The sequence below is a fragment of the Phyllostomus hastatus genome, unplaced genomic scaffold (genome assembly GCF_019186645.2).
Source record: "Phyllostomus hastatus isolate PE091 unplaced genomic scaffold, TTU_PhHast_1.1 phas_scaffold_129, whole genome shotgun sequence".
NCBI classification, from domain to species: Eukaryota; Metazoa; Chordata; class Mammalia; order Chiroptera; family Phyllostomidae; genus Phyllostomus; species Phyllostomus hastatus.
Genome location: NW_025334009.1, coordinates 2977289 through 3001351, shown reverse-complemented (window position 1 = coordinate 3001351; position 24063 = coordinate 2977289). Strand labels below are relative to the sequence as shown.

The following is a 24063-nucleotide window of genomic DNA, read 5'->3' as shown; positions in this document are numbered from 1 at the left end:
CTGAAGGGACAGCTAGTGAAGGCGACAGACAAATCTTGTGGGAGTGCGTGCCCAGGGCGTAGCTGTAAAAAACAGGAAGTTTTTGTTCAAGTTTTATTGTTTCCTTTAAAGATTCCCGCCTGCCCCCCCATCCCCCCCCCCCCCCGCCGTAGGTTCTGCACTGAATGTGCCCGCGCCGGTGTGGGAAGGAGAGACACAAAGACAGCTCAGAAAAGGATCTTTTAATAAAAATTGCTCATAAAATCCCGATAAATCTCAAAGAGCAAGATATTTCTCAGTACATTTATAAAAGAACATTTGGTCCTTTTACAAAAAGCTCCCTTTTAATTTAAATACACTTCTTATTTACAGATTAGATGTAAAACATCATCTCTAGTTGCCAAGCATATTGCACATTACAGAGAAGCGTTTGTGTATTTCTGTAGGTTTTCCAGAGCTTCCGACTGCAGATTGCTTAAAAAAAAAAACAGGTTTACTTTTCTTGTGCATAATAAATAAAAATGCAGCTTGTGTTTTGCTATTAAAATGACCACAAAATACGTTGAAAACCACCCTCTGCCCCCGTGGGAGGGGCGGGGCTCCGCCCGGGGCAGGTCCACAGGCACCGAACGCTGTCACCACCCGCGCCCACACGTCCCAGCGGGACGGGAACCCTGAGCCGGGCACAGGCAGGGAGGCTGGCCGGCCGCCCACCCCCTCGGCCCCAGGAGCACCCCCTGCGGGGGAGAGGCCCCAGGGCACGGTGGGCGGGGCCAGACGGAAGAGGAAAGAGGAAGGTTGAAGGTCCCGCCGCTCCGGCAAGGCGGCCAGTGCGGAACTGGAGGGCATGGAGGGGGAGAGCCCCGGGCCCCACGGAAGAAAGGCCAGTCAGACTCACGCCAGTCCTGGGTCACCCCGCACCCTGGGCCAAGGGGAGAGAGCGCTCGGGAAGGGGGTGACCGGGCCCAGCCCTCCCGCCGCACGGCAGCACTTGCCCCGCCAGGTCCGAGGCTGGCAGCTGCCGTCACCGCCCAGGCACCAACACCGAGAACGGGGATCCCACGTGCACCCGCGCCCCCGTCAGTGCAGCCTCTGTGCACCCAGCCGGGCGGCCTGCAGGGCAGAGGTGGTGCCGGCGGCTGGGTTTCCAGAGGGTCACCTCCAGGCCCCAGAACTCCAGGGGGGGCGTTCCCGCCCCGTCACCTGCAGCAGCAGCAGCGACACCCCACTCTGTGATGGTCCCGCCCTTGGCGGGGAGTGAGGGGATGTCTGACTCTGCCCTGAGCAGGCCCTCCGGGCCCAAAATCCACGGACACGGGCCAGCGGGGTGGCCAGAGACCGGCGGGCACGGCCCGGCCCCGAGGGGGCCGTGGGGCGCTGGGGGTGTCACGGGAGCCAGGAGGAAAGCCGGGGTGGCAGGGGGAGAGGACGCCCGAGGGGCCTGCTCCCCGGCCCCGCGTGGCCCATGCTCCCCAGGGTCAGGAGAGTCTCTCCCCGGTTTGCCAGGGGAGAGCTACCGGGGCGCCCCTGCCCGCGGTGCGCGGGTCTGGAGTGAGACACTCCGGTTTTCCCGGGCCAACGAAAACAAGAAAATTCTCTATTCAGTAGACGAGACAGTGTTGATAAACGGAATGCTTCTGAAATGGAAAAAAAAAAAAGAGGTAAAACAGAAGCATTTGACTCTTTTACTTTAAAACTGGCAGAGTAAACATTTAAAAGATGGAGGTGATACATTGTTACTGAAAAATACCCTTTAAAAAACCTCAGCGAACTAAATCCTACATCTCTTTTAAAAAACAGTAACAAGTTTTCAGGAAGGAGTACAATGTGTCCCTTTGGCTCACTCAGGGCTCGGCCCCCGTCAGATGGACGGACAGACAGCCACGAGACAGCGCGAGGTGAGGGGCTCGCACCCATCTCCGCAGGAGCGCCCCGCACCGGCTCAGAGAGGGACTCTCTCGCTCTGGCGGAGGGAGGGAGGGAGGAGGAAGGGAAGGGAGGGAGGGAGAAGGCGCTGCTGCAAATGCCCGGCGGAAAGGCACCGACTGCCCGGCGGGAGGTTTCCGGAATCTGGGGAACTGCCGCCGCCCCGCCCACCGCTCCCAGGCCTCAAGGAGGAAGGGCTCAGAACACGCCTCGGGCCCAGAGCGGCCACGGAACAGCCAGCGGCCCAGCCTGAAGCCACACAGCACGAGGCCCAGCCTGCACGACGGAGACACGGCTCGGGACACAGGAGCGGGAAGTCGCCTCCCGGCCCAGAGGACCCGGCGCACCGGCACCGGACACAGGACACAGGACACAAAGCCGGACCCTGACCTGCACACGGTCAGAATGGAGACGCCTTGGTCAGCAGTAAAGGTGAGGCAGACGGAAGCTCAGGCAACCTTAGGGGTTCCTCCCCCGCCCCCCGAAAGGCACATGGTCCCGGACCGGGGCGGCTCCCCAGTGAGCCCCCCTTGGTACAAAACACAGCCGCCGAGGCAGCGCGAGACACCCCCTGCCGGGACCCGGACAGCGCGGCCCCTGCAAGCAAACCCCCGGTAATGCTGCAGGGGTTACTGGGGTGCAAACGGGTAACTGGGGGATCCTCCCCCAGGGGACTCAGAATCACGGGGGCTTCGGGAGGAGAGCCCCGCTGTCAGGTGAGAGGGACACAGGAGGACAAAGTGCGGTCAACCGCAGGCCCTTTCGCGGAAACCGCGCCCGCGGCAGGACCCCCGGGACGGGGCGGCGAGGGTCCGTCGGAGCCGCCCGTGCGCTGCGCCGAGTGGCATCGGCGCGGTCAGCGGGAGGCACCTTCCGCGGACCCGCTCACCGCAAACTGCGTCCTTAAGAAACACGGGCACTTTATTGAACGGAGAAACAGCGACGTGAGCGAGACTCTGCCGGACGTGGGTGAGGGCCGGGCGGGGCCCCGGGCCCGCGGGGTGGGGGCCGCAGACCGCCCGCAGGGCCTGGCTCGGCGTGGGGGCCGGGTCGGGGCCGGGGCGCGGCTCAGAGGAGGCCGACCATCTGGTCGATCTGCCGCATGTAGACGCTCTTCAGGGGCAGCGAGTACCTCCTCTCGTCGGGCACGCGGTTGCACTGGGGGGAGAAAGGGGGGACGGTGGGGGCTTCGGACTGGGGATCCCAGTGCGGAGCCTCGGCTACCGTGGCCGGTGACCCCCTGACCTGGGGCTTCTCAGCCGGGCGCCGGGGGCCCCTGGGGCTGCCCGCGGGCCTCGGGGGGCTGGCAGCACCCCTAGCCTCTGCTGCCAGATGACCCCCAGCCCCACCGCCCCGTGTGGCGACTGAGGCTGTCCCCAGGCCCTGCCCACTGTCCCCGAGGAGCGCTGACCCTCGCTCCCGGGGAGGAGCTGGGGGCCGGGGAGGCTGACGCCCACTCGAGAGCCGCAGGGCCCCCGCGTCCACCCAGAGCTGCCCAGGGTGCTCTTGCTCCTCGGGGGTACTGCGGTTTTTCTGAGTTTATGGCTCTCCACAGCTGAAATCTAAATGCCTAAGAGTGCTTTTTTTAAAAACGTTTTCTTTGTACTTAAAGGCCTTTCTTCCCTCCCCTCGAAGGAGAGCAAGTCTGGAACCAGACGTGACACCTGGGGACAGTCTCCCCCAGACACTGGGGCAGGCCCTCCTCTGAGGAGCCTGCCCCCGCCGCCCTGAGTGGAACTCTCCGGGCCCCGCTCCCCGTCCTCACCAAGTCAAGCCCGACAGGCCCCTCGGCCGGCCCCTGCGCCCCGCCCATACCTGCCTCTGCCCGCGCACCCCCACCAGGGGCCCCTTCCTGCCCCAGGACCCGTGGAAAAGCCAGCCCCTCCAGGAAGCCCTCTTGACTTTCTCGGCAGCACCGCGGCTGGGCCCTCCCCACAACCGCCTGAGGGCAGGCGGTCTTCCCGCCGGGCCACGACCTGTCTGGATGGGGTCCCTCGGCCGGCCCCCAGGCCCTCCGGAATCAGCCCTGCCACACGGCGTCACCTTCCACCCCAAGCCCGGCTCCAGCTCGCGGTGCCTGGCCCGGAGCTGGCAGTCTGGGGCGCTTGTCCACGCTCTGGCCCCTCACTTCCCTTCACAGGCTGATGGCCGAGACCGTCATGTGGACATTAGGGGGCCGCCCGGGGGCAGAGTCTGGGGTGGAAGGCGCCCCCATTCCCGGAGGCAGGTGGAGGCGTCTCAGCCACCAAGGCGTCCCATGCCTCGTGGGAAAATAAGGTCTGGCGTCCCGACCAAGGCATGGCCCCTTCCCAGCCTCCCTTCCGCACCTGCTCCTCACTTCCAACCTTGACGACCAGGAGGACTCACGTGAGAGACATAGGCCCCATTTCCATGCCCCCCCCAGCCTGCTGGGCGGCCAGCCTGCGCAGTGCAGCCTGCTGGGGTGGGGCCAGCCCCCACTGCCCTTCAGGGGCACCTTCAGGGAAAGTGTGGGGACCAGCGCTGCCTCCCCCCTCCCGTGGCGGGTGTGCTGCCTGCCCTGCACCCTCCCCTGCACCCGCCCCTGGGCACCCGGCTCCGGCCGCCCCGAGGATTCTGACACAGGGCCCCCGCCCTCCGGTGTGAGCAGGTCAGAAGGGAGGGGGAGGGCCCTGTGCGCCCTCGGCTGGCTCCTGCCCCCCCCCCCCGCCGGCCCGCCCCTGTCCGCCAGCCCCGGCAGCAGGGAGCGACAACGGCCCGCTCCCATGGCTCCCCGCACCCCGACGCCGCCTCTGTGAACGGCTGGGGGAACTGCCAGCAAAGCCAACCCACGGGCCCTGCAATCGGCTGCGAGTGCTGTCTCTCCCACCCGTGTGAACCAAACCGCCGGGAAAGAGCGGAAGCGACTTACGTTGGAGCTGGAGTTGACGACGTTCACGTCGTGGGACTTGGGCCTGCGCGCCGGCTTCCCCGCGGGGCCCCGCCCGCCCTCCTCGGGGAACAGCTCCTTCCACGGGGCCTCGCGCAGGTGCTGGTCGACAGACACGATGTGCCCCTCGGTCGTGAACATGTACCTGGTCCCGGACTTGTGCACCGGGTTCTCCTCGTCGAAGAGCTGGCGGAGGGACGAGAGAAAACTGACACGGCTGGTGACTGGGGCCCGAGGGACCGGCTCCCGGGCTCGGCCTTGGCTCCGCGGCAGCACACGACTGGTGGGGGGGGGGGTGGCAATGAGCCAACCAACAACCGTGGCCCCCAACCCGGCTGCAAGCCCGAATGGCCAACTTTGTTCACACTCAGAGGCTCCCCCCACCTGTCCCCCCACCGGCCGAGAGGTGCGAGGCCCAGGGCCGGGACGCAGACGTGGGCAGCGTGTGGAAGCCCCAGGGCCCGCCCCACACGTGGGCGTGTGCTGGGCTCTGGAGCCCCCTGCACCCACGCCCCGCCAGAGGCCAGAGGGAGGAGGCAGGAGTTCCGTCCTTCTCGGCATCCTCAGCACATGGGCCACCACCCAGCCCATGCCGGTGCCAGGGCGGGGCCGGGCTCTGGGGACCCCGGGGACTCGGGCCCTCTCTCCTCCAAGGGTGGGTGGGCCGGTGGGGAGGAGGCGGGGTCAGTGAATGCCGAATGAGTGGGAACCGAGGCATCTCGGGTGGGAGACACCTGGGAGCCCCCCCACGTGCTTTACAAACGAGGGGAACCGGGCCCCAGCCGCCCTCCCACGCCCGCCCAGTGAACGGGAGGAGGACAGGCTGGGCTGGCTCCCCTGACCCTGGGCCTCTCCTCTGGGCCCCAGGGGCCTCCTCCACTCACTCCAGACCTGCCCTTCGAACACCCCTGCAGCCGCACGGGGTGCAGCCTGGTGCTGGCCAGCCTGTGTCACCACCTGACTCTGCCGTGCTGTCAGAGGGGACCTGGCAGGTGGCATCTGGGAGCAGGCCACGGGCTACGCCATGCGGCTGCTAGGGGTCTGTGGTCCCCTGTGGAAAGTGATGCCAAAGCATGGTGACATGCTCCCGCGGGCCCTCCACGACCCGGACCTCGGGTCGCACCGTGCCAGGCTCGCACCTCTGTCCGCGAGACGGAGCCTCCCGCACACCGGGGCTAGAGCCATGGGGCGTGGGGCTGACCGAGCGCTCCCCGGGGGTGGGGGCCCCTCACGACACACGCACCAGGTACAGGTATTTGCAGGTCTCGCTGAGGAAGAAGCTCTCCATGCGGTCCTCCTTGGACTTGTCGATGACGTGGTGCAGCGTGGCGTACCCGCACCTGCGAGACCACCGCCAGGTCAGCCCCGCCTGCCCCTGCGCGCCCACGCACGCACCGAGGGGCAGGAGGGGTCAGGCACAGGGCGATGACCGCGGTGTCCGACGCCACAGGGCGGACACACCGGCGGGGTTCAAGGGCTGCCTGTCTTTAGCCGGACTGCCCGCAAACCCATTTACAGACGGACTTGGCGGCCGAGGCCCCCGGGGGGCTGCGGGGGAGGGAGGCGGGTGTGCGGGCAGGTGTTTGCCGCAGGCGGAGCAGGACACCAGGGAGATGACCGGCAACGAGTTCAGAAGGACTTGTTTACATGTTTTTGTCCTAATATTTATGGAGCTGATGTATCATTTCAATAGCCAAAAACAGTACTTTATAAGAAAATACTTATGATGTACTCCTGGGTGAAAAAAGCAGGTCATGTTGAAAGAGTGTTTGTAATATACACACACACACACACGTTAAGGACACACATAGTCACCCCGGCTGGTGAGACTCAGTGGACTGAGCACCGGCTGTGAACCGAAAGGTTGCGGGTTCAATTCCCAGCCAGGGCACAGGCCTGGGTTTCGGGCTTGTCCCCCGTTGGGGCGTTTGAGAGGAAACCAATCAATGTGTCTCTCACACATCAGCACTTCCCTCCCTCTTTCTCCCTCCCTCCCCCAGCTCTACAAATAAATAAATAAAATCTTAAAGAAAGAGTAAGCACAGTCTGCTGGAACCTTACAGACAAAAATGGTGAAATAATAACACGAGCCATCCCCATTATCAGGGACAGGTTCTATCACACAAACAGGAAGCAATTTCCGTACAAAATTAACATTAACGACCTGTCCCATGAGTTAAAGTGCCGCCGCAAGTCGCTAACATTTCCCCAGAAGGACCCCAGGCGGACCCAGAGTGGCCGCGGGGAAAGGGAGGGGGGAGGGCACTCACTTGACCTTCGTGTGCTTCTCCAGACTCTGCAGGATGTCCATGCCCACGTGCAGGTAGAAGGGGTTCTTGGTCGCCTGGGGAGAGCAGGGGGCGTGTGACCCGCGGGGCCTGAGGACCCGCGGCCTCGGCAGAGCTGGCGGCGGGGCGGGGGTTTCCCAGCGAAGGAGCCACTGGCAAAGGAAGGCCCGGTCCCCTTAGTCCTGAAGGGTCACAGAGGGACAGGCCTAGGGTGTCCGTCAGCTCCCGTGGAGCGCCCCACCGACCTATTTAAGGTTAAGCAGGGCCGAGAGAGCCCAGTCCCGGGCGGAACCAAACCCGGCCTGGCCTTCCGGAGCTGCGCCCCTGCCGAGGGCAGATCCGGTCTCGGCCCGCCCCGGACCTCCCCAGAAACGCCAGCTCCAGGCGATCGCCCGGTGCTGGGCCCGCACTGTGAGGCGGCGAATGGGGACAGGGCACACAGGGCCCCACGGGAGGCTCTGCAGCCGTCCGCCCGCCCTCCAGCTCGGGCCTGGGGGTGCCCACTGCGCCGGCACTCGCTCGGAGGTGGTTCGCCAGGCCAGGATTCTCTGGGAAGATGCGACCTTGCCCCACCAACAGTGTGACAGCCAGGGATCCTGCGTAGTCCCTGCCTCCTGCCAACTCGCGGCAGCAAAACCAGAAAACTAAAGGCGGCTGTGCTGGCCGCGGGCACAGGGCGCGGCTGCGGAGGCCAGGCCGCCGCAGGAAGGCGTCCCCGCGCCCTGGGAGAACAGCCCACGAGCGCACGACGCTGAAAACGGGAAGCAGCGCAGACAGGAAGAGAGACAGAGTCCCCACGGCAACAGACCCAAGCTGATGGGTGCTGAGCCGGCACAGGCCTGCCGCCCTGGGCGCTGGACGGGGGCGGGGGGCACCCTGAACTCGGGGAGACCCATCGCAGGGGAGACCCGTTGGGGGCAGCCCCGCCCCTTCTCAGCAGCCACCTAAGCCCAGGGGCACGAGGGCCACCAGCAGCTTCACCGGACGCTGCCGCTTTGCATGGAGAAGCCAGGGAGCCGGCCTCGGTGTTCGGATGTCACCGACTAGACCTGATCCCAGCGCTGACGCCGCTGCGGAGCTCACGGGGGTCAGCGTGCCCGGGGCGGGCCCGCAGGGGCTGTTCCGGCGCACGGGCCGCGCCGCACCGCACGCACGCACGCCCCCGTCCGGCGCAGTGCGGGGTGGGAGGCTGTGCGCCCACGTACGCACGGCAGGCGGGGTACAGACGTCCGCCTGCGACGAGGGGCGGAGACCTCGCAGGCCGCGCCATGCCCCTGGCACGGAAGTCACTGCACTACGTCTCCAGCATTGACCAAGGACAGCTGTCCAGGCATGTCCCCGACTCTCCTTCGCAGCCAAGGAAAAGGACCTTTTTGTCTGCGGAGTTATCGCAGAGATGGGCTCCCCCAGCACACGAACTGCACCCCCAGAAAGAGCGGCGGGGGCGGGTCGATTTGGAGAACACTGAGCAACCTTGACCCCCGAGGACGCGAGAGAGGGGGTCCTGCGGCTCAGACACGGCTCGGCTCTGCGGAGCGCCGGGTTACCTCCGTGCGACAGACCGCAGACAGACGCAGTCCCCGTCCTGGGGAAGCGCGGGGGCACCACCGCCGAGGAGACAGGGGACAGGCGGGCGCTGTCAGCGTCACCGCGCACGGGGCTGCGTCATGCGGCAGACGTGAGCTGAGGCCCCGCCCCAGCGCCGCCCCAGCACCGCCCCCTCGCGGCGGGGCGCGCGGACGCAGCACCTGGTAGAGCAGGTACGTGGACTCCACCAGCTCGGGCCTCAGCGGGTAGAAGAGCACGTCCGGGGCCTGCAGCTGCCAGTTGTACCGCTCGGGCAGGGCGCCGTACCGCTTCCAGATGGCGTAGTAGAAGGCGTGCAGGCAGATGGCGTCCTCCACGTCCCCCATCAGCACCTGCGGCCGGGCGCAGGTCACCGGGTCACACGAGGCTGGGGGCTCTCCTGCCCCCCACTCACCTGCACCCCGGGTAGACACACGACCAGCCACCTGGGGCGGCGGACGCCCTCGCTAGGGGCCCGGGGCCGCGTACCTGCAGCCCGGGGAAGAAGGCCTGCAGGGAGTCGATCCACGTGTTCATCAGCTGCCCGCTGAACATGTTCACGTTCACGTAGAGCGGCGGGTCTCCTTCCCCCTCGTTGCAGGCTTCCCGACTGAGGGCAGGCAGGGCGGTCCGTGAGGGGAGGTCACCGGCGGGCCGCTCTACCCGCCCCGCGGCCGCCCCAGGCTGTCTAACTGAAGTGGCGTCAGCTTAACCTCGCCCCCTCCTCCCCCTTTCAGCCTTCGGAGACAGGCTGCCTCCACCTGTCGGTCCCGGGGTGGGTCCCGGCAGCGCCAGGGTCACGACCGGACGTCGGGACGGCTCAGGTCTCGCTGTGCTCGCAGAAGGCTCCCTGACGTTCAGGTTTAAGGACAGGGCCCCACGACAGAGCGCAGTGCGCAGCGTGGGGCTCCATGGGGTTGCACCCAAGTGGGGAAGCCTGGGTATTTCTGCACAGAAAAGGAGTCTCCGGTCTAACACGCAGACACCACGGGCCTGGAGGAACGCATCAGAGCTTGACCTCGAGGGGCTGCCGCGTGAGCGAGCCTGGGAGTTGGCCCTCCGCCCTGACCGGGCCTTGGCGAGGCCCCGCCCCCGCCAACAGCCTGGAGACAACCTTGTGAGACCCTGGCCAGTGCAGCCGCTCCCGGCTCCTGACCCTCAGATGCTGCTTCAAGCACTAGGTTTTGGGGTGACTTGTTACACAGCAGCAGGCGGCTAATGTGCACCCCTGTGCCCCCAAGTGAGGGACAGACAACCGGTGAGGGTGGAGCCCCACCCCCCAGCCCGCGCTGCGCGCTCCCGGGGCGCCGGGAGCCGGCCGGGGCCTACCCTCTGCGCAGGTAGTTCCGGATGCTCCGGTAGGCGGCGTTGAACATGTCCAGGTCTTCTTTCTCGCCGAAGAGGATGTAGGACTTCAGGAGGTACTCGTAGAAGGAGTCCAGCCCGGCCCCCAAGCCGCTCTGCTTCCCCACCCAGTGGCCCGTCTGGATGTTGACCACGTTGCCTGTGGGAACAGCAGCGCTGGTCAGGCCCCTGCTGCAGGGGTGGGGGCGGCCTGCTCCTGGGGTCCCCGCACGCAGCACCTCTGTCCTTGGCGGCCAGAGAAAGAAGGGCAGCTGGGCCCTCCCACTACCGCCAGCCCTGACAGTGGCCTGGACGGCCAGGGGACCTTTCCAAACCCACAGGTTCGGCACTGACGCAGACACGGGGACCACGTGCCACGCCAGGGCGAAACAGGGCTGTCACTCTGTTCCTCCCCCACATGGACAACGCATTTCAAAAGCCAAGAGTGGCCCTGGCTGGTGTGGGCACAGTGGATTGAGTGTCAACCGGCGAGCCGAAAGGTCGCTGGTTCGATTCCCAGTCAGGGCACATGCCTGGGCTGTGGCCCAGGCCCCCAGTAGGGGGCGCATGAGAGACAACCACACATTGATGTTTCTCTCCCTCTCTTCTCTCTCCCTTTCCTTTTCTTTAAAAATAAATAAATGAAATCTTTTTAAAAAAAAGAACATAAAGAATAATCACAAATCACCTTTAAAAGAGCAGAGCCGTTCGGCCCCCGGACACTCGAGTCACTTCCCGATGACGGAACACATCCCGACTGTCGGACAGTTACGTGGGGAAACCCTCCCCATTTCTGAATGGCGTCCCGAGTCGGCAGAACGCCCAAAACCACCGACGGTGGACGGCGACCGCACAGGCGTTCATCCCGCCTTATCCCTCCCCTTCCTGCTTTCATAATCTCAAAATGTTTGAGTATATAATTTTCAAAAAACAGTGTCTTGATCACTTTCAAGGGCAAAACAAACCCCCCAGTACAGGTTTGATCCGAGCTTTCAGTCCACAGCTGCCACCAGACAGCACGGGCCTTGGGAGGACTGACCCCATGGCGCGGCCAAATCCACACGGAACCGCGGACGGCCGACTGTGGGCCCGCACCGACACACAGTCGGTCAACACGCCTTCCGCAGCCGTGTGAGTCGTGTGCCGCCCTCTCACAGTAACGTGAGCTGGAGCGAAACCTCGTCACGAGACGGTAAGGGAGAGGAACTGCGTTTGCCCAGCCCCGCAGCTGCGATCCTCCAGGAGGGGAGCCGGCCCGCAGCGGCGCGCAGGAGGTCCGCAGCGGCGCGCAGGAGGCCCGCAGGGACGTGCACGGTCCGCCTCAGCGGCAGTGCTCCCCACACCACTTTCGGGAATGGTGGTTTTTTGGGGGGCTCTGCCAAGGGTCAGATCGGAAGGGGCCCTGCAGAAGCCTCCTCTGCCCATGGAACCGCACGACCTGCCCCCACACAGAGGTCGCAGGAAGGAGCGGGGCAGGGTCGCGCTGAGGACCGACCCAGCGAGCGTCAGATCCGGAGGCATGCAAAGGCGGCGTGGGGAGGAGGGGGTGCCCGAGAGAAGAGGAAAGGACAGGGGCCCCAGGCTGCGGTCCCCACGGCTGGAGCAGCTGCCCCGCACCTAATAACCCTGTGTCGTTGCTCCGGAGGCTCCAAAGGGCTTTCACGGCCCGCCGGGCCACCCACTCGAAGGTGGAGTCCCCCAGCAGCCGGCTCAGGATCCCGAACTCCACCAGCAGGGAGCCGGCTCCGGCCGTGCAGGTCTCGTTGTTGCTGTCGGGAGGGACGCCCGTCTGCAGGTTCACCTGGGGGCCGGGGGAGACAAGGACGCAGGCTCAACTCTGGGGACCCTCGGGGCTTGAAGGCAGGGCCACAGCTGCCACACTGCACTACGGGCCAGGCCTACTGCAGCCACTCAGCTCACCGCCTTGCTCTGCCACCGGGACGGAAGGACAGTGTCAAAGACACAAACAGGGTGACAAGGACAAGGGAGCCTCGTGTGCTGGGAAGAGCAGCCTCAGGGGAGTCGTCAGAGGGCTGATCGCTAGTCCCCCCATTCCCGCAGGTGCTCCACGTGGTCACACGGCGCCGGGCCAGCCACGGGAGGCCAGGCCAGCCGGGACCGCGTGCGTGTCAGCAACGGGCCGGGGGCGCACTCCTGCTTGGAGAGCGCGGACAAATCCCAGGCTGCAGGCGAGGGGACGTGGCGACCCGCGGCAGACCGTCCGGCACTGAGGCGCCGTGGGCCCGGCCACGCTCGCTGGTCACCCCAAAGGCTGACCCGATTCCCGGAGGAGCCCGGGCATGGCAAGTGAGAACCCACAGGAGGAGACTGAATTCTAGACCCTGCGCCGAGCCCGGCAGCAACCCGGCTGGCGCGGGCAGGCTGCACGGGGCAGGTCCGGGGGAAGGGCCTCCCTGGGCTCCTGCAGCACCCACGGGAGGGTCCGGGGAAATGCACCCAAGCTGGAGATGAAGACGGGCCCCAGACTATGCTGTGGCAGGGGCGGCACCCCCGCGGCCCGGACAACATGGAGTGTAGGAACGCCTCTCCTTCCTTGAGCGGAAGGGTCACATCCAGGGTGTCCCCGAATGCCCAGCACACAGTAGGTGCTCAGCAAGTGCTAAAAGAACTGAAGAACATTTACGTCACATTCAGGGCATCAGCCCCTGCCCCGCCCACCCCGGCCCACCGGCAGAGACCCCCGTGCAGGAGGGTGATGGGGAGGCGGGGGCGGCCTACCCGGGGGTAGGGGATGCCCGTCCTGGTGTTCTCGAAGGCCGGCAGCAGCCGCACGGCCAGGTCGCGGGCCATGTGCAGCAGCTCGTCGTCGTAGTCCTCGACCGCCATGTCCCCGAAGGGCTGCTTGGCGTCCGTGATTATCCTGTGGGCCGAGAGCAGGCTCCCCAGGACCCTGGGGGCGGGGGGGAACAGAGGGGCACGAGGCGCGTGGGTCAGACGTGTGCGCGTGGCCCGGGTCGGGAAGACACCGCGGCCGCCGTGACTCTGGGGGCCTCTGGGTGCGGGACAGGGAGGCCTGGGTTTCCTGGCGTTCCTCCAGCCCCAGCGATAACGGCCGCTTCCGGCCGGCCGAGGTGCCGGGAGGCGGCGAGGGAGCGTGACCCCATGCCACGTGGCAGCGGGGCCTGTCCCCTTGACCCCTCACCCGGGCGAGGGCGAGGGTCACTCCCAGAATAAACGCTGCCTCTCAGTCTAACGGTCACTCTGGGTTTCTCCCGCTGGGGAAACCCCGGTGCCACCAGAGAAGAACTGGGCAGGAGACAAACACAGAGTCCCTGTTCTTGCTTCGGCTGCCGAGCAACTGATGGGGCAGGGGCCGGGGGCAGGGGCGGAGGAGGAGGCCAGCAGCTTAGACCCGGCCCCGAAAAGCGGTGAATTCATGTCCCCCCTCCAATTCGAACTGCACTGTGACGTGCTTTCACAATTTTAATGTCAAATAAACGGTATCTCTGGAACATTACGCAGTCAGGCAGTTTTAAAAAAGGGAACGGAAACAGTCACCAAGTATTGGGCTAAGGAGGCAGGGTCCCCCCCCCCCCGCCCCCGCGGCAGAGGCGGGCCGTGCCTGGGACACAGGGAAGGGAGGAAGTGAGACCAGACCTGCACTAAGGGGGCGCTTCCTGCTCAGCCCAAAAAGCAACGACTCCGAAATGTCAGTTGCCGCGGGTCTGACAGAGCCGAGAATGAAGACGCAAGTGGCCAGAGCGCTGCACGCGCCCATGGCCCCGCTCTCCTGGCCAGGGGACCCTCCCGGGCAGCCCCGACCTCCCGCACACACGGGGACCCTCCGTCACCGTGGGGCTGGGTTACCTTATGGTGGCCTCAAAGACTTGGACGGTGGAATCCTTGTCGAATGAGACTGTGTTGATCACTAACTTGACTGCTTTCTGGAACTCGGATGAATTTCCCATTATCTTTAAAAAGAGGAACACGAACCGTTAGGACAGCCTGAGGCCGGGCGGGAGCGGAAGGGCCGCAGGGCTGCAGGGCCGCGCCGCGTCCCCTGGCGTCTGCGTGGGGCAGGAACGCCCGGTGAGCGCCCGGAGCTGCGCGAGGACGCACGGCAAGCCGCTTCCTCCGACGGCGCGGCCGCGTCTGCCAACGTGCACAGGGTCCCCCCTTGCCTATAGATTACGGGCGCCCTCGCCTGCCCCTTCCACACTCCCTCGTAGGGGGCGTTAGAGGTCCTCACACTCTGGAAATGGCAGAACGGGAAGAAACACAGACACGACCTCCCCTCTGCCCCTCAGACACACCGACAGCCGGGGCGCTCGGCTCCGGGGAGGCCCAGACGCCCGAGCACCCGGAGAAGGGGCAGCCCTGTCCCTGGGAGCGAAACGTCACACCAGCGACGTGCGAAACCAGCACCAGGACAGCCGGCTCTGTCCCCCTACGAGTGAGCCCCGGAACCCCCCCGGCCCCTGCTGGGCGCGCCGGACGGCTCTCTCCCACGCGACACGCGAGCCGGGCACCGGCACGTCCAGAGCCCCCTGAACTGGAACGCTTCGTGCTGTCCGGAGCTTCGTGACGCCACGAGCACGCACAGAGGAAGAGCATGTCACTTCGCTCGGACACTGTTTCCCGCAGGTGCGCCGGAGTCCGGCACGACCTGTCCGGGGGGGCCCTCCCCCACTTCTAGTTCCCTGGGCCGCACAGACCAGTACAGACACCCCGCTTCTGGCCCGGAAGCTCTTCCTCTGTAACAGAGCGCGTGGTCGGGCTGCGGGCTGCACCCCAGGCCAGGAGGCTGCTCTCCTCGAGGGGCTCTGCTCTGCCTCGCCGGCGTGCCCGGCACACCTGTGGGAGCCTGTTTGCGACGTTACCAAAGAAGAGGAAAACCTCAGCGGAGGCAGCCCCGAAGAGGCGAGGCTGAGGTGTGAACGCAGCAAAGGCCGGACGCTGTGCAACGCGAACCACAGAGGGGGCCTGTTTCCTTCCAGATGCGCGCCAGCATCCGCAGCCGCCAGCCTGCTCCCGCTCACGTGGGAGGTGGAGGTGGAAGCCCCCACAGCAGCTCGGGGCGGGAGGTCACCAGGACAGACGGCAGGTCTGAGACCCCCGCTCTGCTCCGGAGGGCAGCACGGGGCAGGGGGGCAGGGGGGCCGTGGGGCTCTGAGCCGTGGGGCTCCAGAGCCTCCAGAGCGCTGGGGCGCACGTGCCCCTCCAGCAGCAGGACGGACGTGCAAACTTCGCAAGTTCCCCTGGGGACAGCACTCTGCTTCCAGGGAGGACGCCCCTGGGGTCTGTGCTGGGAAGTGCCGGGTTGGCAGGAATCCGTTCTTGGGACACAGACTTGCGGTGAGCGACGGAGAGGGGCCCGAACTCGGTGAGCGTGGCCGGGGCGCAGAGACGCACGGGCCAGGAGAGCCGGGCCCCGCAGCTGTGCCGGAGTCCGGGGACTCGGTGACGCAGCCCCTGGGCCGAGTCAGCTCCGCCTGGGCTGGAGGGGCCGGTCGGGGCACGTTTGGGGGTGGGCGCTGGAGTCGGGGCGATAAATGTGGGAGCAGGTGCTGGGAAACCAGCGTCGCGCTCCCCCAGCCGGGGGTGGGGGGGACCCCACCCGGATTCCTCGGGAGCCGAGGGCCTCCTGGGACGTAGAGGCTCTCGCAGGCCCCTTCCAAGTTCTGGGGCTGCTCCCGCGCAGCAGAGTCTGACGCAAGCCCCGCCGGCCTTGCGCAACCCTCGCTGCGGACGCTCGAACCCCACCCCCCCAGGAGAGTGAGAGTAGGCGTAAGCCACTGCTCCCGGGATGGGGGCCCAGGTGGCAGGGGTGGTCTCCGCGACGGCGGGCTGGACCGTGAAGGGTGAAGGGGAGACAGTCCACAGCGCTGCCCGGGGCCCGGTCCCTGGGGGCTGTGCTCGCTCACGGGGCCCGGAGACCAAGCACCCCTTCCGCCCGGTCGCCAGCACCTGCCCCAGGGCTGGCTGCTTCCCACGGGCTCAGCGAGTCTGGCCCAAGGTCGTCCGCTCCCCAGAGCCGGCGAGGGGCCAAGGCAGCACCCACAGAAGCAGCACGAAAAGAAGGTCCCCAGAGAGGTGCCGATGCAGCCAGATGGGGCGCCCACAGGCTCCAGGGCCCAGGGGTGGGACAGTGTATCAGGGGACCTACCGACCCCGAGTTCTTCTCTCTTCCTCCTGAAAGCTTTTTACAGCTGCCCAAGTTCACGGTCACTGCAAGCTTTAATGACATGCTCTTTCGACTCTTTGAGGGAATACAATAGTGGGAGACTGGGAGAGAAACGGATTCCCCCCAAGCACCCCACTTTCCTGTCCACTTTTTAGGGGGATCCCGTTCCCCTCGTCTCTCCTCCGAGGCTGTTCTTGCCCCAGGAACTGAGGTTGATAAGAGACTCAAGTCTGAGAGCTAGGAATCCAGTTTGAGTGCCAGGTTTGCGGCAATGCCCATCCTTGGGGAAACCAGGGTTACCAAGCTCCAAAGCACCTTAATGAACTAAAAACAAGCACATGAGGCTGGACACTCACCGCGAGCGTGTCCAGCGCGTCCACCAGCGTCAGCGAGTAGTTGCCCAGGACGTCGTTGATGTTCAGGTTGGAGCTGAAGGGAGGAAAAGCCGGTGGACAGAGGTGCTTCAGTGCGAGAGGGAAGACGGCGGCACAACCCCACGGCCGTCAGCGACCACGATGGGCGGCGAGTCTCGTGTCTCCGGGGGCTGACACGAGTCGGGGTGAGTGAGGTCGCCCCCTCCCACATGACCCGTTTCTGTGGGGCCTGCGGGTGGGATCGGGACCCAGAGCCGCAGAGGACACCTCCACCGCAGGGGACAGGGGACCCGGCCGGAAGTCAGCGTCGCCTGCCACCTCTGGGGCGCCCTCTCGTCGCCCTGAGTGATCTCTCTGCTCAGCTCCCACGGGCTCTGATCCTGAAACCACTCGGGCTGCGGAATGGAAGGGGTTAAGGGTCCCATGCAGGGCCTGCCCCAGACACACGTGTGCAGGCAGGCAGGCAGGCAGGAGAGTGGGGGAGTCAGCCACTCCTCCGTCATCACCCTCTGACCCGGCCTGGCGGTGGGGTCACTCAATTTCCTCCCCCCGTCCCCCGACACCTCACCCGAAGAATCGCCCCAGCTCCATGGATGCTGCGATGGGCTCTCAGGGAACCGGACAGGAGCTGCGTGCCTCCCCCTACCCCACCCACATCGACAGGGCTCCCCTCTCTGACACCACCCCGAGACCCCAAGACGAGGGTGGGGCCCCCCGGCACTCTGACGGCCGCCCTGACACTGCCTGTGAGGATGACGACCCCCGCCCCCGGGCGGGCGGGGAGGGGGAAGCAGTGCGTGTCATCCCGGCAGCCCGGCAAGTTCTGGGGGTGGCGTGGGGTTCGGGGATCCCGCTGCCCCACCCCACAACCCGGAGCAACCGCAGAAGCCCGGGAAGATGAACGTGAGGGAGGAGTACGACGGCTATCCACAGGCCGAAGTGGCAGAGCCCCAGGTCTGCCGTCACCGGTGTTCTGGCGTCTTCCGTCACCCCAGGCCGCTCTGTCTCCTCCCTGGGACACTCCCCCGGGCCCTCGTCCCGCCTCCTTGGCCGGTCCCATGGCCTGGCAGGGAGCAGGCGGCAGCTCCACGTGGCAGGCCCCCTGTACCTCCCGGAGCCCCCCTGGGTGCCTTGTTCTATGATGTTGTGCCACTTAGTCCGGGCAACGCCCGGACGGCACATTTTAGGCCCATTTAAAACAAGCTTGTGCCCTGGCTGGCATAGCTCAGTGGATTGAGCTCAGGCTGCGAACCAAAGTGTCACAGGTTCGATTCCCAGTCAGGCCACACCCCCCAGCAACCACACATTGATGTTTCTCTCCCTCTCTCTCTTTCTCCCTCCCTTCCCTCTCTAAAAATAAATAAATAAATAAATAAAATTTAAAAAACAAAGAAAAAAAACAAGCTTATGTAGAAAGCTCTCTAGGACGGACTGAAATCCCGCCCTGCCTGCTTCTTCTGTTCATCCACGCTTTTTTCTTAAGATTTTATTTATTTATTTTTAGAGAAAGGGGGAGAGAGGGAGAAAGAGAGGGAGAGAAACATCCATGTGTGAGAGATACACGGACCGGTTGTCTCTCACACGCCCCCAACCAGGGACGTGGCCCGCAACCCAGGCATGCGCCCTGACCGGGAATCAAACTGGCGACGCTTCGGTTGGCGGGCCGGTGCTCAGTGCACTGAGCCACACCAGCCCGGTGTACAGAGCTGTAGAAGGCCCTCGGCAGAGGAGAGCTGTGGGCCGGAGTACGCGCCGCAAGGGCGCTGCCCGCTGTTTGGCGTACAGGGTCGGGGCAGAGCCGGGGGAGGCCAAGGCAGGCGGGGGCAGCCTCACGCCCAGCCCTGCGCGCTCCAGACCCTGTCCGGCGCCGGCACCGGACCACACGGCTCTGCTCTCCGAAACGAAGAGGCCTTGGACCAGCCAGCCACCCTGTGACGGTGGCCCCTCGCCAGCGAACATCCCCGCCGGGTGGCCGCTGCCTTCCCTCGCTTCACTGCGCCTCTCCTTTCGGGCTGCGAGCAAAGGGGACCCGGTTTTCAGACACCCGCTGATGCAACACCCAAGCAGACGCCGCCGCCGAGCCCTCACACGCGCTGCCACGGCGACCACGCCCTCGCAGGGACGGGGTCCTTCTCCCCCTCACTCAGTCAAACCCACTCACGGAGCTGCGGCACCGGGGGCAGCACCAGGCCCGCGGGCCGAATCCGGCCCTCCACCTTGTTTCCACCCAGCAGCACCGAGCTCCTTGCCCCTAGTGAAGGAGCAGCGACATTGATACAGTCTTAAAATGACACTCGGCCTCTGGAAGGCCACTGCGAGGCTGGTGTGGCCCCCGGGGAGAATGACACCCGGACACCCCTGATAAGGTTTCGTTAAAACACTTTTACCTCTTTTCTATCAAACAAGTGCTGTCTACGTGCTTTCAGAAATGTGCCACGGTGGAGAAAAACAGCGGAGGGGAGGGAAGAAAGGGGCAGGCTCCGGAAAGCCCTCTCGGCCCAAACCACCGAACCGCAGCGAGTCCCTCCGTGCCAAACGCCCGTGCCGGTGAGAACGTGGGTCTGCTCTCCGCGGAGACTCCTGGCCGCCGGCCGCTGCCTCGACCCCTCGGCCCCTGGACCCCGTCTCCGTGCCTCAGGTCGAGCACTGCCCCCCGACCCCCCAGGTGCCAGGCCGGGCTCCAAACCCTCCGTCTTCCCGCCACACTGGTGGGCCGCGCCGTGGTGACGCAGAATTCCGCCCCCCGACTTCATGACCTTCTCCTCACTACGCACTGTTAAGGCCCTCGATAGACAATTTTCGATCACCTAGGTAACCAAATCGGACATGTTTGAAAAAAAAATCTCCCACACATACGTAACCTGCGCCGGCTGCTCGGGAGTCTGCCCGCAGCTGGGTGGGCGCAGAGGGGACCTAGGGAGCAGCCCTGTGCCCCAGGCGGGGCCTGGGGGTACTGGGGGCCGGGGGCTAGGGGGGTGGACAGGCAGGGGGCTAAGGACTCAGGTCTCAGACGATGCCAGAAGCTGGGCGGCAGCTCGAAGGGAAGCAGCCCAAGGAGCTCGGACTCAATCCAGGAGAGTCATCTGCAAACGGGTCAGCGGGGTCACGGAGGGCGCTTGGGCCCGACCTCCAGGGAGGACGGGATCTAGGAGGGAGCGAGGGGTGCAGATGAGACCCTCTTAAGGGGGGGGGCGCCTAGGAACGAGCTGGTTTGGGGGCTGGAGGTTTGCCTGTTTGTTCGAATGGCGGCAGAGTTTGGGAGGAAGTAAAGAAGCGTCGTGTGCCCCAGACCCAAACCAGCGCTGTTCGCGGGATAGCAAAGTGTACTCGAGTTACTCGAAGGAGATTGTTTTTTTAGATTTCATTTGTTTATTTTCAGAGAGAGGGAGACGGAGGGAGAAAGAGGGGGAGAGAAACATCAGTGTTGGCTGACTTTTGCACGCCCCCACCCAGGGATCCGGCCTGAAAGCCAGGCACGTGCCCTGACGGGGCATCAAACCGGCCACCCTTTGGTTTGCAGGCCGGCACTCAGTCCACTGAGCCACACCAGCCAGGGCTGGAAGGAGCTTAAAATGTGGGCCCTCCACCCCAAACTGGGGATGTGAGAAGAAGTGACTTTGCATAGTAATCTGTAGCTGGACAGAAAGACTTGCTATTTTTAAAGGGTTCAGGTTCTATTAACTTCATGTTAACTGCTCCCCTGTCGCTAGTCAAACAAGACGGTGAGGTGAGCCTGGAGAAAGTGTGACTAAAAAAAAAATGTAAATAAAGATACACATGTTTAGCACCCATATTTTGTTTCTAAACCTTTTACATAACATTCAATTAGCGACAACACTCTATATTTTAAAAAGGAATCCTGCCCTGGCTGGCGTAGCTCAGTGGATTGAGCACGGGCTGCGAACCAAAGTGTCACAGGTTCGATTCCCAGCCAGAGAACATGCCTGGGTTGCAGGCCACGGCCCCCAGCAACCGCACATTGATGTTTCTCTCTCTCTATCTCCCTCCCTTCCCTCTCTAAAAGTAAATAAATAACATCTTTAAAAAAAAAAGGAATCCTAAGAATGCATTTGACAGCAATCACTGGAATACATTTGATTTTTTAAAATGTTGGGCCCTGGCTGGTGTGGCTCCGTGGACTGAGCACTGGCCTGCGAATCAAAGGGTCCCCGGTTCGATTCCCTCCGGGACACATGCCTGGGTTGTGGGCCAAGTCCCCAGCTGGAGGCACTCGAGAGGCAACCACACATCAATGTTTTTCTCCCTCTCTTTCTCCCTCCCTTTCTCTCTCTCTAAAAACAGATAAACAAAATATTTTTTAAAATAAAACATTGAAAAGATTTCTGTTACAGGGTAATTATTTTGCAGATGAGAACACGCCCTGTTGTTTCAGAGCAGAATGACAAAGCGTGGGGTCTGAACGTCCCTGGGAAACACTGCAGTCTGGGCGGAGTTCAGGTGAGGGAGGGGACTGAGAAAACGCAACCTGGCCCACTCAGCCCAGTGGGAGAGTCTACTCACGGCCCCCACACCCGGGCTCTTTCGCCTCCTCAAAGACTCCAACTCCAGCCCCGACCCAAACACCACCCTTCACACACTGTCTTTGCAACAGCCTACGTGTCTCAAGCAACCTGACCTCAATCTCCCCACAACGGTATGGTGCAATGAAACCGAAACACTTGCCAGCAGGCTTACCCCCAAACCGAAGGCCTGCGCCACCCCGGACTGCCGCGGGGACCAGCGAGCCTGCCAGCTGCCCGCTCCCCCCCGGCGAGGGGCTCTCAGGTTCACCAAGAAACGCACAGAAATGTCGCCGGCTCACTCTCTGGACCACCAGCGTCCTAACTGCAAGCGTTACCTATCGCAAGTCCTCACTGAACGGCTGTCCTCAGGTCACCCCAGAAAGAGGAAATCAGAGAAAAAGTCTCCGAGAGGCAAGAGGGTGTTTTTCAACGTGTCCTGTCTCTTCTTATAACCCGACGAGCAGGAGGGAAAAAATACTCAGATCCAAAATATGCGCACACGCTGGGATTTCAATGCCGTAAAGAACGTGTAGACACGGGCAGGCGTGGGCAGGAAAGGTCACTTAAAAATAACTGTCTGGTGGCATTTTAGGCTTTCTTTTTTCAAATTTTAATTTTTCTCAAAAAATTAAGATAAAAAGAAAAATATATAGGCTTAAAAGCCAGTATAGTTCAGCAAAACAAATAACTCATTAATTCCCACAATCTGGAAAGGCCCAGTAACTTTTTTCAAAATTTAATAAAACTTTTTCTTTAAAAAAATTTTTATTGTTAAAATAAAAAATATTTTTTATTTATTTTGTAAATTATTATTATTATTTTTTTTTTAGAGAGAGGGAAGGGAAGGAGAAAGAGAGGGAGAGAAACATCTGTGTGTGGTTGCCTCTCATGTAGCCCCCTGCTGGGGACCTGGCCTGCAACCCAGGCATGTGCCCTGACTGGGAATGGAACCGGTGACCCTTTGGTTCGTAGCCCACGTTCAATCCACTGAGCCACACCAGGCAGGGCTTAATAAAGCTTTTTCTTTAAAAAAAAAAAAAAAAAAAAGGATAGAAAATACATTTAAGTGTATAAAGACTGATACAGAAAAGCGAGAAAAAGATCAGTTTCCTCATCAGTTTCCTCCCGTTGTGGACAGGCCCAGCCCTTCCTTGGAAGACCACCTGGGACCTGACCCCGAGCCCCTGAAAATCGCGCTCTCAAGCTGCAGTGGAAGACGTCCACTGGCAGGGAAACAAACCTTTTTAAAAAACTCTCCAGTCCCTTTAGGCTCCTTTCCAGGACCCGAGGACCGGGCTCGCCTGCTTCTCACCAGGTGAGCACAAACATGTGTGGGCACCGTCCAAAGGCACCCACGGGGCGCGGTCCCCAAGGACTGAGCAGCCTGTCTGCTCTGCTTCCACCTTCGGGGGGAGGGGGGAGATCCAGAGGGAGGCAGTCACCCATCGGGCCGGCAGGGCCAGTGACAGGGCGCACCTTCCCTCCCGAGGGGAGGTCCTTAGCTGGGTGTGTTGTCCTCTTGGACTCTGAGGTCAGCAGCGGTGGCCCCTGAAGCCCGGCCTTCACAAACAAGGGGCACTGGCTGACCTTCGCCGAGGGCCCTGCCACCAGAGTGGGGGAATTTGTGGGACGCACATACAGGGCAACACGCTGACAGGCAGCTCAGGGGCCAAGGAATCGCACCCTGAGTATCAGGACCCCAAATCTGGGCCAGACGGCCTCTCCCTTCACCTGAGTATCTGCAGCCTAAGAAGCAGCCCCATGATGAGGGAGAAAGGGTGTCGCCCTGTTCTGCCTCCAACTCCCTGCAGGGCTTTACAGAAGTCCTTTCCCCGGGTCAACTCCTGAATTCTTATATTTTTAGGTAGAAAAGCTAGGGGTGGGGAGAGAGATAAGGGCTTGTTTCGCAGCTGCGTTGACAAGGGCTTCATTTTACTATACGTTCATCTGAAGAAGGCTGGAGAGGGGAGTCTGAAGCCCCTCAAGTCACCGCTTGGCATTGCCCCTGTCCCTTCCGGGCCCCGGGCCTCAGTTCCCCCATCTGTAAAACAGGCTGCGCTGGGCGGCTGTCCCGTAGTTCCCGATTCCAGGATAATCAAGAAAGAAGGCAGCCCCCGGCCCACCCAGGCACCGCAAGCCCAGGGGCCTCAGGGGACCGGCCAAAGCGGCGGGGGCGCCGGCCCAGGACCCTAAGCGCCTGGCTTTCCCTGGATCACCGGCGGGCACAGGGCAGTCGCACGCGGAGGGCTACTTACGGGTCTCCGCGGTCAGGCCCACGGCCGCGGCAATCTATGGGGTTGAGCTCGTCCTGCGGAAAGGCGTGCGCCATGTAGTTGTCGTAGCCGAAGACGAACATGCCCCGCGCCAGGTCGCGCATCTGGGCACGCAGCTGCGGCGGGAAGGCGCCGCTATAGCGCCGCTCGTACTCGTCCGGGCCGCGGCCACGGCCGCCCAGCACGTCTCCCCAGTGCGCTGGGCCGCACACGCCGGGCCGCGGTCGCCGCGGGGCCCGCTGCCGCCCCGCCGGCGACCGGGGACCCGGCGACTGCAGCCACGACGGCCCCGTCGGGTCCCCGGGGGTCCCGGGCTCGTCCGCCGGCTCAGGGGCGGGAGACGCAGGGCCGTCGGGGCCCGTCAAGCGTTGGAAGCTGAAGCTGAGCGGGAAGCGCTGGTAGAAGCCCATGCTGGGCCCCAGCCCGAAGACGAGCCATAGCGCTCCTTGGAGGCCAAGCCGCAGGAGCAGCAGCCCCAGGACGAGCGCTCGCCATTGCATGGTCTCGCGGAGGCCGCAGGCATCCTCCTAGCGCGCGGGGCCTTCCGCCACCGCACCCGCGCCGCCCGCTGCCTCGCTCGCTTCCCCTTTAAGGAACTCCGGGGTGACGCACCAGGAACCGGCCCATTGTCTCCCTCCCCCAGCCCCTCGGGCCTGGCCCGCCAGGCCTCGCGTTCGCCCGCCCGGTCGCCCGGGATTGGCCCGGCCCGGCCCGGCCTCGAGGGGTGCGGCGCACGG

At 63.7% G+C, this 24063-nt stretch overlaps 1 protein-coding gene across 1 annotated transcript; it reads right to left on the bottom strand.

Annotated features, from left to right (window-relative positions):
• Window positions 1-206: 206 nt before the first annotated feature.
• EDEM1 (ER degradation enhancing alpha-mannosidase like protein 1) lies at window positions 207-23981 on the bottom strand. Its single transcript, XM_045856751.1, has 12 exons — window positions 23309-23981; window positions 16513-16585; window positions 13840-13943; window positions 12751-12922; window positions 11629-11812; window positions 9997-10171; window positions 9157-9277; window positions 8850-9020; window positions 7084-7157; window positions 6057-6153; window positions 4796-4999; window positions 207-3063 (listed from the first exon to the last, which is right to left on the bottom strand). Exons 1-12 carry the CDS (start codon window positions 23824-23826, stop codon window positions 2974-2976), a joined length of 1983 nt encoding a protein of 660 aa, XP_045712707.1. The 5' UTR covers window positions 23827-23981; the 3' UTR covers window positions 207-2973.
• Between the last annotated feature and the right edge of the window lie 82 nt (window positions 23982-24063).